General features: G+C 38.7%; 1 protein-coding gene across 1 annotated transcript; it reads left to right on the forward strand.

Moving 5' to 3' along the window:
* Positions 1 to 15701: 15701 nt before the first annotated feature.
* On the forward strand, positions 15702 to 16091 carry LOC107492058 (uncharacterized). The gene has a single exon (XM_016113028.1). It carries the CDS (start codon positions 15702 to 15704, stop codon positions 16089 to 16091), a length of 390 nt encoding a protein of 129 aa, XP_015968514.1.
* The last annotated feature ends 1272 nt before the right edge of the window (positions 16092 to 17363 follow it).

Below are 17363 nucleotides of genomic sequence, written 5' to 3' on the forward strand. Positions count from 1 at the left end.
GTCTTCTTTGTGTTTTGATCTTAAAATTTTTAAGTTTGGCGTGCCTTGGTGTTTTCCCTCCAAAATTTTCGAAAACAAGGAGCATTGGATCTAAAAGTTTTAAGTCTTTTGTCTTTTATGTGTTTTTCTCTTTCATAATAAAATTCAAAAAATAAAAAATATCTTTTCCTTTAATTGCTCATAATTTTCGTATTCATTAGGTTGACTTGGTCAAATTTTTTAAAAATCATATCTTTTTCAAAAACTCCTAACCACTTTCTCTCCCCTCATTCTTTATCAAAAATCCACATAAAATATTTTCAATTTTTTTATGTTATTTTATTATTTTAATATCCATTTTCTTATTCTTATTGTTTCGAAAAAATATTAATAAATACAATAAAGTAAATAAAATAAATCCACATCATCTCCCTTTCCCCATCATAGACCTACGCGGAAATGAACAGTCCAGAAGGACTCTGGGGTCCTTTGCTAACCCCACTACTGCTTCATATGGGAGTAGTATCTGTATACCCTCCATCGGAGTCAGTAGTTTTGAGTTGAATCCTGAACTCATTATCATGGTGCAGCAAAATTACCGATATTCCGGTCTTCCACAGGAAGAACCTACTGAGTTTCTGGCATAGTTTTTACAAATTGCTGACATAGTACATGATAAGGAAGTAGATCAGGATGTCTACAGATTATTACTATTTCCATTTGTTGTAAAAGACCAAGCTAAGAGGTGGTTAAATAACCAACCTAAAGCTAGCATTAGAACATGGAAACAGTTGTCAGACAAATTCCTGATTAATATATTTCCCTCCTAAGAGGATGACACAGCTAAGGCTAGACATCCAAGGCTTTAAACAAGAGGATAATGAATCCTTTTACAACGCCTGGGAGAGGTACATAGAGATGCTAAGGAAATGTCCATCTGAAATGTTTTCAGAATGGGTGCGGTTAGACATCTTCTACTACGGGCTTACAGCAAAAGCTTAGATATCTCTAGACCACTCAGCTGGTGGATCTATACACATGAGAAAAATAATTGAAGGGGCTCAAGAGCTCATTAATACAGTTACTAGAAATCAGCATCTGTACTTAAGTAGTGAGTCCTCCATAAAAGAAGAGGCTAAGGCAGTATCCACTGAACTTAGTCCTCTAGAACAAGTTGCTGAAATCAATAAGCAATTACGTTATCTGACAGAACAGTTGGCAGAAATTAAAGAGATGTTACAAGACACTAAGGATGGTAAAAGGAACATGGAAGCACAACTTGACCAGACAAGATATTAGTTATCAGAACAGATAACAGAAGAGTGCCAAGCAGTTCAATTAAGGAGTGGAAAAATATTGAATACCTCAACTCAAAGTAGCAGAAAGCCAAGAAAAGAACAAATAATAGAGGATGAGCAGATTGCTACCCAAAATTCCTCTGAGGATAGTAAGAGCCCAGGGAGGAATGATTCTGGCGTTCAAACCCCAGAAAAGGGTGAAAAGCTGGTGTTGAACGCCCAGTGGACACCCAATTTGGGCGTTTAAATGCCAGAAAAGGGAGAAAAATTAGCGTTAAATGCCCAACCCATGTTCAGTTCTGGTGTTCAAATGCTAGAAAAGAGAGGGAATCTGGCGTTAAACGCCAATCCAGCCCCTAATCCTGGCGTTCAAATGCCTATGAGGGGTCAGACACTTGCAAGTGCTGATAATAGCTCCCTCAAGAAGGCTTCTCAACCTACCTCTGTAGGAAATGAACCTGCAGCAACCAAGGTTGAAGAATACAAAGCCAAAATACCTTATCCTCAGAAACTCCGCTAAGCGGACCAGGATAAACAATTTGCCCACTTTGCAGACTATCTCAGGACTCTTGAAATCAAGATTCCATTTGTAGAAGCACTTGAGCAAATACCCTCTTATGCTAAGTTCATGAAAGAGATCTTAAGTCATAAGAAGGATTGGAGAGAAACTGAAAAAGTTTTTCTCACTGAAGAATGCAGTGCAATCATTTTAAAGAGCTTACCAGAGAAGCTTAAGGATCCTGGAAGCTTTATGATACCATGCACATTAGAGGGTACCTGTACCAAGACAGCTTTATGTAATCTTGGGGTAAGTATCAACCTAATCCCTGCATCCACTATCAGAAAGCTTGGCTTGACTGAAGAGGTCAAACCAACTAGGATATGTCTTCAACTTGCTGATGGCTCCATGAAATACCCATCAGGCGTGATTGAAGACGTGATTGTCACAGTTGGGCCATTCGCCTTTCCCACTGACTTTGTAGTGCTGGAAATGGAGAAGCACAAGAGTGTAACTCTCATTCTAGGAAGACCTTTCCTAGCAACTAGACGAACCCTCATTGACGTCCAAAAAAGGGAAGTAACCCTGAGAGTCAATGAGGATGAGTTTAGGCTGAATGCTATTGAAGACCTTTCAAAGGTGCATGCTCTCTATTTTCTCTGATATGGTGGAAAAATTTCTGGAAGTCTTCATGGACGACTTCTCAGTATTTGGAGATTCATTCAGCTCCTGTCTTGACCATTTAGCACTTATTCTGAAAAGGTGCCAAGAGACCAACCTGGTTTTAAACTGTGATTGAAGGAATTGTCCTTGGACACAAAATTTCGAACAAGGGGATAGAGGTGGATCTAGCCAAGGTAGAGGTAATTGAAAAATTACCACCACCTACCAATGTTAAGGCAATCAGAAGCTTTCTGGGACATGCAGGATTCTATAGGAGATTTATAAAGGATTTTTCAAAAATTGCAAAAACCCTAAGCAACCTGCTAGCTACTGACATGCCATTTATCTTTGACACAAAGTGTCTACAAGCTTTTGAGACTCTAAAAGCTAAGTTGATCACAACACCTGTCATATCTGTACCAGACTAGACATTACCATTTGAATTAATGTGTGATGCCAGTGCCCATGCTATTGGTGGAGTATTAGGACAGAGGCATAATAAGCTTCTGCACGTTATTTACTATGCTAGCCGTGCTAAATGACGCATAGTAGAATTACAAAACCACAGAAAAAGAGCTGCTTGCAGTGGTTTATGCCATTGACAAGTTTAGATCCTATCTAGTAGGATCAAAAGTGATTGTGTACACTGACCATGCTGCTCTTAAATATCTACTCACAAAGCAAGATTCAAAACCCAGGCTCATAAGATGGGTGTTGCTTCTGCAAGAGTTTGATATAAAAATAAGAGACAGAGAATCAAGTAGTAGATCACCTGTCCCGGATAGAACCAGTAGAAGGGATGTCTCTCCCCCTCACTGAGATCTCTGAAACCTTTCTGGAAGAGCAACTCTTTGCCATTCAAGAAGTGCCATGGTTTGCAGACATTGCAAACTATAAAGCTGCAAGATTCATTCCCAAGGAGTACAGCAGGCAGCAAAAGAAAAAATTACTTTCTGATGCGAAGTACTACTTGTGGGATGATCCATTTCTCTTTAAGAGATATGCAGACGGAATAATCCGTAGATGTGTGCCTAGAGAAGAAGCATAGAAGATCCTATGGCATTGTCATGGATCACAATATGGAGCATATTTCAGAAGTGAGCGAACAGCCACAAAAGTCCTCCAATGTAGCTTCTACTGGCCTATCCTCTATAGAGACTCCCGAGAGTTTGTACATAACTGTGATAGTTGCCAGAGAGCTGGTAATCTACCTCAAGGTTACGCCATGCCTCAATAAGGGATTTTAGAGATTGCGTTGTTTGACGTATGGGATATTGACTTCATGGGGCCTTTCCCACCATCATACTCAAACACTTATATTCTGGTGGCTGTAGACTATGTATCTAAATGGGTAGAGGCAATTATAACACCCACTAATGATACTAAGACAATGCTGAAGTTCCTCCATAAATATATCTTTAGCAGATTTGGTGTCCCTAGAGCACTAATCAGTGATAGAGGCACTCATTTCTGCAATAAACAACTTTACTCTGCTATGGTAAGATACGGAATTAGCCACAAGGTGGCAACTCCATATCATCCACAGACAAATGGGCAAGCTGAAGTCTCTAATAGAGAACTAAAAAGAATCCTGGAACAGACTGTAATTGCCCATAGAAAGGATTAGGCAAGGAGCTTGGATGATGTTCTCTGGGCATACAGAACAGCATTCAAGACCCCTATAGGAACTTCTCCATACCAGCTTGTGTATGGGAAGACCTGTCACCTGCCAGTGGAACTGGAACATAAAGCCTACTGGGCAACCAGATTCCTAAACCTTGATGCTAAATTAGATGGAGAGAAAAGATTACTCCAGTTGAATGAGCTAGAGGAATTCAGACTCAATGCTTTTGAAAATGCCAAAATTTACAAAGAGAAAGCAAAAAGATTGCATGATAAAAAGATGTCATCTATAGTCTTTGAGCCAGGACAGAAGGTTCTGTTATTCAACTCTAGGCTCAGATTATTCCCTGGGAAATTAAAATCCCGGTAGAAAGGACCATATGTAATTACAAGTGTGTCACCATATGGATATGTAGAGCTTCAGAATATTGACTCTAACAAAAGATTCATTGTTAATGGATAGAGAGTCAAGCATTATCTTGAAGGCAATGCTGAGCAAGAATGCTCAAGACTGAGACTAGATTAAAGCTCAGTAATGTCAAGCTATTGACAGTAAAGATGCGCTTGTTGGGAGGAAATCCAATTTTTACTTATCTATGTTAAATTTCTATTTTCCATTCTTATTTTATATCTTCTCTAGGATAATGATCATGTGGAGTCACAAAAATCAAAAGCAAAATAAAAAATAGCATTAAAAACATCACACCCTGGAAGATAAGCTTACTGGCATTTAAATGCCAGTAAGAAGCACCAGAATGGCGTTTAACGCCAGAAAGAAGCATCAGGCTGGTGTTTAACACCAGAACAGAGCATCAAGCTAGCGTTAAACGCCAGAAACAGGCTACAGCTTGGCATTTAACCCCAAAAACAAGCAACAGTCTGGCGTTAAATGCCAATATTACATACAGAGGGCATTTACACGCCTAAATGGAGCAAGTATGTGAAATCCTTGACCCCTCAGGATATGTGGATCCCATATGATCCCCACCTATCTCAATAAGAGCATGAGGAAGTTTCTCATCAAGAAATCTCTGAGATACCTCAAGGGATGCATTTCCTCTAACATGGGACAACAAAGGCAAGGAAGAGACATAGAGGAGCTCAAGAGCACCATTGGTTCTTCAAAAGGAAGAAGACGCCACCCTCACTAAGGTGGACCCGCTCCTTAATCTCCTTGTTCTTATTTTTCTATTTTTGGTTTTGAGCTTTATGTTTTATTTATGTTTGTGTCTTTTCTACATGATCATTAGTGTCTAGTAACTATGTCTTAAGGCTATGAATAATTCCATCAATCCTTCGCCTCTCTTAAATGAAAAATGTTCTAAAAACAAAAGAATAAGAAGTACATGAATTTCAAATTCATCTTTGAAATTAGTTTAATTATATTGATGTGGTGACGATACTTTTTGTTTTCTGAATGAATGCTTGAATAGTGCATGTTTTTTATATTGAAGTTTATGAATGTTAAATTTGTTGGCTCTTGAAAGACTGATGAAAAAGAGAAATGTTATTGATAATCTAAAAAATCATAAAATTGATTCTTGAAGCAAGAAAAAGCAGTGAATAACAAGGCTTGCAAATAAAAAAGGGGCGAAAATAAAAGAAAAAGAAAGAAAAACAAAAAGCAAGCAGAAAAAGCCAATAGCTCTTTAAACCAAAAGGCAAGAGCAAAAAGCCAATAGCCCTTAAAACCAAAAGGCAAGGGTAAAAAGGATCCAAGGCTTTGAGCATTAATGGATAGGAGGGCCCAAGGAAATAAAATCCAGGCCTAAGCAGCTAAATCAAGCTGTCCCTAACCATGTGCTTGTGGCATGAAGGTCCAAGTGAAAAGCTTGAGACTGAGTGGTTAATGTCGTGATCCAAAGCAAAAAAGAGTGTGCTTAAGGACTCTGGACACCTCTAATTGGAGACTTTATCAAAGCTAAGTCATAATCTGAAAAGGTTCACCCAGTTATGTGTCTGTGGCATTTATGTATCCAGTGGTAATACTGGAAAACAAAGTGCTTAGGGCCACGGCCAAGACTCATAAAGTAGCTGTGTTCAAGAATCAACATACTAAACTAGGAGAATCAATAACACTATCTGAATTCTGAGTTTCTATAGATGCCAATCATTCTGAACTTCAAAGGATAAATTGAGATGCCAAAACTGTTCAGAAGCAAAAAGCTACTAGTCTCACTCATCTAATTGGAACTAAGTTTCATTGATATTTTGGAATTTATAATATATTCTCTTCTTTTTATCCTATTTGATTTTCAGTTGCTTGGGGACAAGCAACAATTTAAGTTTGGTGTTGTGATGAGCGGATAATTTATACGCTTTTTGGCATTGTTTTTAGGTAGTTTTTAATATGTTTTATTCACTTTTTATTATATTTTTATTAGTTTTTATTCAAAATTCATATTTTTGGACTTTACTATGAGTTTGTGTGTTTTTCTGTGATTTCAGGTATTTTCTAGCTGAAATTGAGGGACCTGAGCAAAAATCTGATTCAGAGGCTGAAAAAGGACTGCAGATGTTGTTGGATTCTGACCTCCCTGCACTCGAAATAGTTTTTCTGGAGCTAAAAAAGTCCAATTGGCACGCTCTCAATTGCGTTGGAAAGTAGACATCCAGGACTTTCCAGTAATATATAATAGTTCATACTTTGCCAGAGTTTTGATGATGCAAAATGGTGTTTAACGCCAACTTTCTACCATATTCTGGCGTTAAACGCCAGAAATAGGATACAAGCTAGAGTTAAATGCCCAAACTGGCACAGAAGCTGGAGTTAAACACTAGGAATAACCTCTACACGTGAAAGCTTCATTGCTCAGCCCAAATACACACCAAGTGGGCCCCAGAAGTGGATTTCTGCACTATCTATCTTAGCTTACTCATTTTTTGTAAACCTAGGTTACTAGTTGAGTATAAAAACTACTTTTAGAGATTCATTCAGTACCTCATGACATTTTTTAGATCTGAATTTGTATCTTCTATGGCATGAGTCTCTAAACCCCATGGTTGGGGGTGAGGAGCTCTGCTGTGTCTCGATGGATTAATGCAATTACTTATGTTTTCTATTCAATCACGCTTGATTCTATTCTAAGATATTCACTCGCACTTAAACATGATGAATGTGATGATCAGTGACACTCATCACCATTCTCAACCTATGAACGTGTTCCTGACAACCATTTTTGTTCTACCTTCGATTGAGTGTTTATCTCTTGGGTTCCTGGTCCACGAGTTTGACTGCCTCTCCTGACAATAGAGCGTTCAATCCGTGAATCCAGAGCCTTCGTAGTATAAGCTAGAATCAATTGGAAGTATTATTGAGATCCAGAAAGTCTAAACCTTGTCTGTGGTATTCCGAGTAGGATCTGGGATGGGATGACTGTGAAAAGCTTCAAACTCACGAATGTTGGGCGTAGTGATAGATGCAAAAGGGTCACTGGATCCTATTCCAACATAAGCGAGAACCGACAGATGATTAGCCATGTACATGGACCATTTTCACTAAGAGGACAGATGGTAGCCATTGACAAGGGTGATCCACCAACATACAGCCTGCCATGGAAGAAGCCTTGCGTGCGTGACAAAGAAGACAGTACGAAAGCAGAGATTCAGAAGACAGAGCATCTCCAAAACTCTAACCCATTCTCCATTCCTGTACAACAAGTATTATTTAATTTATGCTCTTTTACTCTTCGCAACAGAAACTAAGAACTACTATTGATATCCTGACTAAGAATAATAAGATAACCATAGCTTGCTTCAAGCCGGCAATCTCCGTGGGATCGACCCTTACTCACGTAAGGTATTACTTGGATGACCCAGTGCACTTGCTTGTTAGTTGTCTAGAATTACAAAGTGTGATTGTAATTTTCATGCACCATACCCACTATTTGCTTTTGTTCACTTTGTTATTTATGTTACAAGTTATTCAAAATCCTACTTTAATTGTCTGGCTAGATTAATCGGTTGACTATTGTTTGCTTAATTCGTTAGTTCCCGTGGGATCGACACTCACTCATCGTGAGTTTATTATTGATACGACCCGGTGCACTTGCCGGTGTTTTGTAGTTTATAAAATCCGCATCATGTTTTGGCATCATTGCCGGGGATTAATCGTGGTTAACAAACTACCAATAAATTGATAACCTAGATTAGACCTTTTTACCTTTTGTTTATTTATTGTTTTTGTTTTATCCCCCATGGGAAATTCCCTTTGGCACTGTGAAGGGAATTCCAATTTGATTCCTTGTTGTTTTCATTTATGCAGAATAACAGGGATAAATATGCTTTTCAATATGATCCTGAGATTGAAAGAACTCTTAGGCGACAAAGGAATCAAGCTAGAAATCAATGAATTGAAGAAGAGTTTGAAAAAGTGGTTGAAGAGGAATTTGAGCTAAACATGGCAAAGAATAGCAATACTAAAGCTCCTTACTTAGGAGGACTCTTAGTTCTTTCACTACTCCTAATTCAGGGAGTTGTGGAAGTAGCATTGTGACACTTACTGTCAACGCCAACAATTTTGAGTTGAAACCTCAACTTGTTACGTTGGTTCAAAAGAAATTGTCAATTTAGTGGGAGCCTGGAAGAATATCCGAATATGTTTATCTCTAATTTCTTACAAATTTGTGACACTGTTAAGACCAATGGTGTCCTGGCTGAAGTTTACTTACTTTTGCTCTTTCCTTTTACTGTGAGAGACCGGGCTAAGTAGTGGTTAGATAATCAGTGCAAGGAGAGCATAGCCACATGGGAGGAGTTGGTCACTAAGTTCCTAAATAAGTTCTTCCTACCTCAAAGGTTGATTAAGCTCAGAACCAATATTCAGAGCTTCAGACAGCATGAAAGAGAGTCCCTCTATGAAGCTTGGGAGAGGTACAATGAGATGCTCAGAAAGTGCCCTCTGGATAAAGACCACTGATGGAGCACTAGAGTTAACTGAGTTGGTAGCCAATAATCAATACCTTTATTGCTCTGAAAGATCAATGAGGAAAGGAGTCATGGGGTTAGATGCTTTGGATACCATTTTGGCTCAGAATAAAGTCATGTCCTAACAAATCAATGCAATTACTGAACACCTAGGAGAAATGCAAGTCTCAATAGTGAGTTCACAAGAGAATTATTATGGTGCAAGTAATGGATTTTCTCAAAGTGAAGGCATGGAATTTGGACAATCTTCTCTAGAGCAAGTGAATTACATGGGCAACCCTTCAAGACAATCTCAAAATTATCCTTTCTCCAAGACCTATATTCTTGGATGGAGAAACCACCCAAATTTTGGATGGGGAATCAAAACCATAGACCCAGTAATTTCACCAACCATCACCTGAACCATTTGAATCCTCATCCTCCTCACAACACCTTTAATTCCAACCAAAACAGCCGCCCTCCACATAACGACAACAATTCTAACCAACAACCAACACCCACACAATCCACTCTAGATTTCTAAAGGCTTTCTAATCTTGAACTTGTCCTAGAAAAATTGTCTCAAGTCACTTCTTCATTCATGGAGGACACAAGGAATAACCTCAAAAATCAAGGAACCTTAATGAGAAATTTAGTGGTGCAAGTGGGTCAAATTGCTCAACAATTGGAAAAACCTACTCAAGCATTCCCAAGTGACACTGTTCCAAATCCTAAAGAGGAATGTAAAGCCATTAGTTTGAGAAGTGGAAAGGTGTTGGGCAAAGAGGAAGAAAAGCTCCCATAGCCAAGTCAAGAACAGGAGGTCCAAAGTCCATTAACCACCAAGGAGAGAACATGGCACCTAACCTTCAACAACAACCTATTCAAACTTCCACATATGTACCAAAAGAAAAGATTCAAGTGCCTAAATATAAGTCGAGAATTCCATACCCTCAAAGATTGTAAAAAGAGGCCGAGGATCAACAATTTTCTAAATTCTTAGAAGTATTCAAAAAGATCCAAATTAATATCCTCTTTGCTGAAGCTCTTGAGCAAATGCCCCTTTATGCACAGTTTATCAAAGAGCTAATTTCCAAAAAAAAAGGAATTGGAAGGAGAATGAAACGGTGGTGCTTACAAAGGAATGTAGTGCCATAATTTAAAAGAACCTCCCTGAGAAATTGGAGGATCCAGGAAGCTTTGTGATTCTTTGCATCATTGGAGATGTGACTGTTGAGAGGGCTTTATGTGATCTTGGAGGTAGCATCAATCTCATGCCATTATTCTTAATGTGCAAGCTCCAAATTGAAGAGGTAAAACCTACCCGAATCTCTTTACAACTTGCTAACCATTTTCTTAAATTTTTTTAGGTGTTGTTGAGAATTTACTAGTAAATGTGGGGACAATTATATTCCTCACAAATTTTGTCATCTTCGATATGGAAGAGGATGTCAATGCCTCTATTATATTAGGGAGACATTTCCTTGCTGCCAGGAGGGCCCTAATTAATATGCAAAAAGGTGAATTAACATTGAAGGTGAATGATGAACAAATTGTACTCAATGTATTCAAAGCCCTGCCACATACTTATGACTATAAGGATTGCATGAAAGTGGATGTGAATGATCCCCTGGTACAAGAGGCATTAGAAGAAGAAGAGCTCAATGAATCACTAGAGTGCTTTGTTGATGTTATGGTTGGTGAAATTGAAATGATAGCACCACCCAAGAAAGCATTATATACTCCTTCAAAGGAAGAGGGGCCATCAAAGCTTGAATTAAAGTCGCTACCTTCCTCTTTGAAATATTTTTTTGCTTGGGGAATCAGAGACATATCCAGTGATCATTAATTCTTCACTAAACACTTGTGAAGAAGAGGCATTAATCAAGGTACTGAAGGAACACAAAATAGAAATTGGATGGACTATTGGTGATCTTAAGAGAATAAATCCTGCAATGTGTATGGACAAAATTGTACTTGAAGAGGATGCTAAACCATGGTGCAAGCACAAAGGAGGCATAATCCTACAAAGAAGGAAGTGGTTCAAAAGGAAGTGATGAAGCTGTGGGAAGCCGACATTATTTACCCAATTTCTGACAACCCTTTTTCTTGTCATTTTCTAGTTGTTTTTTTATTAGATTTTATTTAGTTACATAGTATTTTGGTGCAAAAATCCCCTTTGGATGCTACTTTGAGTTGTTTTAGTATTTTTATGATTTCAGGTGAAATTTGGAGCAATTTGGCAGAGTATGGAGCTAAGAACAGGAAAGATGGCAACCTCCCCCTAGGAGGTAAATGCCCAACTGGCATTTAGCACCAGCAAGGGATTCAAGCATGCACGAGCTCACTCACTATTGGGTGTTAAATGCCCAATATGGAATTTAACGCCAACAGTTACTAGCAGCATATACAATTTATAATCAACATCATTCAGATAGAAGAAGCATAATAATAAGTGTAAAATCAATAAAAAGGAACTTACAGGAACACCTGCAGCCTCATCTAATCCTAAGCATAGCTTCTTTTGCACCTAACAATGCTTTATTAACTACTTTCTTATTGGGTTTAGGAACTTACTCTATCCACTATGAGAATTGCATTTTCAATATCAACAGAAAAGAAAAGCAAGAACATGAGAGCCTGAAGTGTAAAAACATGACCAAAATTAACTAAAAAAAATATAGAATCATTCAGCAACCAAAAATTAGTAAAGCCAGTCCAAATTAACAAAATCAGTAAATCCAGTATTAACAAAATCAGTGCAAATTAACAAAAGTATTAACAAAATCTGCAAATCAGCATTCAGCAACTCAATATTATTAATAACAGTGCAAATTACAAAACAAGCAAAAATAATTCCAAGCAACAGATCTTACTGGCGACGAGGGAGGAAAGGAAGTGACGGCGACGGAGGAGTGGGAACCACCGACAAAGACATAGAGAGAGCTCGAATAGAGGAGACGATGACCGAGAACGATGAGAGGAGAGGAGAGTATGAGACCTTCCTACGACGGTGGTGAAAGGAGGAAGGATGAGAAGAGGGATGGCGGTTGCGGGCTGCGTTCGAACTTCCGCCAAACAGAGCTTCCAACCTTCCACACACGACGCCACACCCACCATCTGTGTGGAGGAAAAGAGTGGCGATGAATTCGAAGAGAAATGATGGCTACGGGCTACGTTCGAAGTTCGGAGGAGAAGAGTTTGGCCGTTTGGGGACTAGGGTTCTCCAATTTTCAGAGAAAAAGAGAGTGGTGTGGTCTGGGATGGCAAATACGGGGGATATTGGGGTAGGGCATGGTGTTTTTTATATAAACTTAAACAGCGCCGTTTTGAGGTAGCCATAGAACCGAAAATCTATAAAAAAAACCAAGCTGGTGCTGACGGTTCACCGGTTAACCGCCGGTTCTGCCAGTTTTTAACCAATTTTTTGCTAAACGATCTTTATAGTCAACCGAACCAATTAGATCACCAGTTTTTGGTTGAACCACCTGGTCTGGTTTGGTTTTCAGAACCATGACTAATCCTCTTGGTTAAGGTTAGGAGCTCTATTTATTTCTATGGATTAAAATGATTTCTTTTCTATTTTAATTATGTACTGATTCAATTTCAAGGATTGTTTTTGTTTTTAATCTTATGAATCTGGGTGGAACGAGAGTGTGATCCTTATTCTACATGAGTTCTTGTGATTCTCGAGAGAGTTATCTCGCTTGAACAACAGCTTGAAAACAAATTCCTCCTTAACTGCTAATTACATGAACTAATTGGGATATGTGACATATAATCCTGTTACCTTTGGGTAATTAGGGTTTTTGTGGCCATAAACTATTTTTTGAACTTAACCCTCTAAGCAGAATTAAGTGACCACGAAAGTGGCAGTTAATGACAGTTAAAGGAGGCTAAATCACTAAGAGATTAGGGTTTAGATATTTACAGTTTGTTATTGAATGAATCATGCATTCTTAAAATAGTTGGTAAGAACTTTTAATCCAGAAAAGTAATCATCTCCAAAGCCTTAACTGTTTCTTTTACTATTTTCACACCAAACCCTTATTTGCTTTCCTTATTCTCTTGTTTATTGTTCTATGTGAATTTCAACCAACAACACCTCTTTTTGATTCACCTAACTAAGCTAGTTGGACAACGATTGTTGCTCAATCCAGCAATCCTCGTGGGATCGACTCTCACTCACCTGAGGTATTACTTGGATGACCCGGTGCACTTGCCGGTTAAGCTATGGGATTCTCGAATTCCCATACCAAGTTTTTGGTGCCGTTGACGGGGATTGTTTGTGATAGATTAGGTATTTTTATTGGTTTTATTTATTTACTTTTTCTATTAATTTTTATTTTCAATTTTATTTATTTTCCCTTTAGTTTCGAATTTTGTTTTATTTAATTTCCTTTAGTTTCTGTTTTAAGTTTGGTGTCCCTTTAGTATTTTTCTCTTTTTATTTTCGAAAATTTTAGTATTTTTCTCTTTTTAGTTTTCAAAAATTTTTAGGTTATTTCTCATTCTTATTTTAGAAATTTTAGTTTAAGTTTACTTTAATTTATTTTATTTCTTATTTTTTAGGATATCTCACTGGTAGCTCTCTATACTTTGACATAGAGACTCCCACTTTTCTTTGTCTCTTGTTTGTTTATGAGCAGGAACAGGAATAAAGAGCCCCTTCTTGAGTTTGATTCTGAACCTGAGAGGACACTGAGGTGACATTTGCAACAAGCTAGAGCTTACAAAGCCAGAGAGAATCTCAAGGAAACTTTCGAGATGAGCATCCAAGGAAGGTGCTTGGCTCATATACTGCACCCACTCCTGACTTCTATGGGCATAATATAGTTGTGCCTGCTATTGGTGTAAATAACTTTGAGCTTAAACCTTAACTGATCACTCTGGTGCTGCAGAATTGCCAGTTTGATGGACTCTTGTAGAAAGATACAAATTTATTCATCTCTAACTTTCTACAGATCTGTGACACTGTAAAAACGAATGGAGTGAATCATGAGGTCTACAAGCTCATGCTCTTCCCATTTGCTGTGAGGGACAGAGTAAAGCAGTGGCTTGATTCTCAACCCAAGGAGAGCCTGGACACATGGGACAAGGTGGTCACTGGATTTCTGACCAAATTATTTTCACCACTGAAACTGACTAAGCTTAGGGTGGATGTCTATACCTTCAGACAAAAATATGGAGAGTCCCTCTATAAAACCTGGGAGAGATGCAAGCTGATGACCAGGAAGTGCCCTCTTGATATATTTTCTGAATGGACCAGGCTGCAGATCTTTTATGATGGCCTTTCTGAGATGGCCAAGATGTCACTAGACAACTCTATAGGTGGTTCCTTACATATAAAGAAGACGCTTGAAGAGGAAAATGAGCTTTTTAAGATGGTTGCCAACAACCAGTATTTATACACTTCTAAGAGGAACACTATGAACAATGGGACTACTCAGAAGAAAGGAGTCATGGAGGTGGACACACTGGATGCCATCTTGGCTCAGAACAAGATCATGTCCCAACAAATTAGCATAATCTCTTAGTACTTAACAGGGATGCAAGTCTCAGCTGTCAACACTCAAGATGCATCCTATGACTTGACTGGGAGCTATAACCAAGGGGACGCTTGTGGCTATGCTCAACCTACCACCGAGCAAGTTTATTACATAGGCAACTCTTCCAAAAATCCCAACAATAATCCATACTCGAATACTTTTAATCAGGAATGGAGGAATCACCTCAATTTTGGGTGGAGGGAGTAACCACAAAAGGCCCAACAGAACTTCAACAACAACCAGGGTGGATCCAATCAGAATAGGTTTATCACCCGGCAGTTAACCACAAAAGGCCCAACAGAACTTCAATAACAACCAGGGTGGATCCAATCAGAATAGGTTTATCATCCTATGACATGACTGGGAGCTATAATCAAGGGGACGCTTGTGGCTATGCTCAACCCACCACTGAGCAAGTTTATTACATAAGCAACTCTTCCAAAAATCCCAACAATAATCCATACTCAAATACTTTTAATCAGGAATGGAGGAATCACCTCAATTTTGGGTGGAGGGAGTAACCACAAAAGGCCAACAGAACTTCAACAACAACCAGGGTGGATCCAATCAGAATAGGTTTATCACCTGGCAGTTCCAGCCCTCTCAGCAGCAACAAGGACACTTTCAAAGCCAAGACACTTCTAACTTAGCCACAATAGTTGCTGAATTTTCCAAGACCACTCACAGCTTTATGCAAGAGACAAGAGCTTCAATTCAGAATTTGGAAGTACAAGTGGGTCAGTTGAGCAAGTGGATACCTGAGAGACCTCCTAACACTCTTCCCAGTAACATAGAGGTAAATCCAAGAGAAGAGTGTAAGGCCCTTGTCATGGCCAAGGAGGCTGAGCCAAAAGAGATCCATGCTACTGAGGAATTAAAGGAAGAAAAGGCTCAACAAGAGACTAGAAGCATATTGTTATACACCCCATTGGTGGCACATGAGCCTAAAGTACCACACCATTAGAAGATTCAAGAGGAGACCAAGGATGAGCAATTCAGTCAGTTCTTGGAAATCTTTAAAAAAGTTGCACATCAATTTTTTTTGCTGAGGTCTTGGAGAAGATGCCTCCCTATATGGCCTTCATAAAAAGCATACTCTCTGAGAAGATGGCCTTGAGGGGAGATGAAACTGTGCTCTTGACCAAGGAGTGCAGTGCACTGATTTAGAGGAAGCTACCCAAGAAGATGCCAGACCCCAAAAGCTTCCTGATCTCCTATACCATTGGGAATATTACATCTGAGAAGGCACTGTGTGATCTTGGTTCAAGAATAAATTTTATGCCGCTCTATGTAATGAAGAAATTGGGGAGCCAAGAAGCGCAACCTACAAGAATAGCACTGGAGATGGCTGACAAGTCTCGAAAGCAAGCATATGGGCTAGTGGAGAACGTACTGGTCAAGGTTGGAGAGCTATTCCTCCTGGCAGATTTTGTGATACTTGACATAGGAGGGGATACAGATGACTTCATAATTATAGGAAGGCCATTCCTAGCCACTAGAAGAACCCTAATTGATGTTAAGAGGGGTGAATTGGTGCTAAGGTTACATGAGGATTACATGGTTTTTGACGATTAGATTCTTGCTAGTATAGAATTTCATAGAAATATAATCATGTTGTAAGTATAGTTTCTAAACCAACAAAGAATCCTTTCGTACAAAAGTTTTGGTTGTCACTTAAGCAAACCCAATAAAATTTATAACCGAAGTATTTAAACCTCGGGTCGTATCTCAAGGAATTGCAGGGAAGTATAATTTATTATTGGTTATGGAAAAAAAGGTATATTTTTGGGTTTTTGAAATAGAGAACAAGTAATTTAAATGGCAAGAAAAATAAATTAATAATCATAAAAACTCTTAGCAAGGTATGAGAACGGGAAATTCCATCCTAGTTATCCTTATCAGGTGTGATGAGCATTGTTTGTTGCTCCCACTTAGTTAACCCTTACTAAACAAAGGAAAGTCAAGTGGACTAATCAACATGATTCCTCAAGTCCTAGTCAACTTCTATGGAAAGACTAGCTTTAGAGGGATCCAAATCAATCAGGAATTTCCAATTCTCAATCAACCGTTGAATTTGACAACTCAAGTGTTACCAATTATTTAACCAAAGCTAAAAGGGGAAAAATCTAAATTATTTTATATCATAAATAGAAGAAAGCAATCATAAATCTGAAATACCTCAAATTGCATTAAATAAAATATTCAAATCTAACATGAAGAGTTCATAAGCCAATTTGGCAACATAAGTAATTAACAAGTAAAAGCATTAGAGTAAATAAAAGTAAAAGAGGAACATTGAACCTAGAATTTGGAGAAGAAATAAACCTAACCTAAGAGAAATCCTAATCCTAAAACCTAAGAGAGAGTAGAGAGCCTCTCTCTAAAAACTACATCTAAAACCTAAAATTGTGAATTTGAATGTTGTGTCCATTTCCCCACTTTATAGCCTCTAATATGTGTTTTCTGGGCTAGGATTTGGTCTGAAAAGGATCCAAAAATCGCTAGGGCAAATTCTACAACTTTCTGCACGTGGCGTCCGTCACGCGTGCGCGTGGGCCACGCGTGTGCGTCATTTGGAAATTTTCCTTGTCACGCGTATACGTCAGTCACGCATACGCGTCACTTGTACTTTGCGCTAGACATGCGTTCGCGTCATCCACGCGTGCGCGTCGCGTGGGTTCTGCAGGAGTCATGCGTCTGCGTCGTCCATGCGTGCGCGTCGCTGCCATTTTCTTCAAAATTTCATTTTTGCGCGTTCTTTCCACTTTTGCATGTTTCCTTTCTATTCTCTAAGCCATTCCTGTCCTATAAAGCCTGAAAATACTCAACACACAGATCACATCATCG

This window comes from Arachis duranensis, chromosome 1, assembly GCF_000817695.3.
Source record: "Arachis duranensis cultivar V14167 chromosome 1, aradu.V14167.gnm2.J7QH, whole genome shotgun sequence".
Taxonomy (NCBI): domain Eukaryota; kingdom Viridiplantae; phylum Streptophyta; class Magnoliopsida; order Fabales; family Fabaceae; genus Arachis; species Arachis duranensis.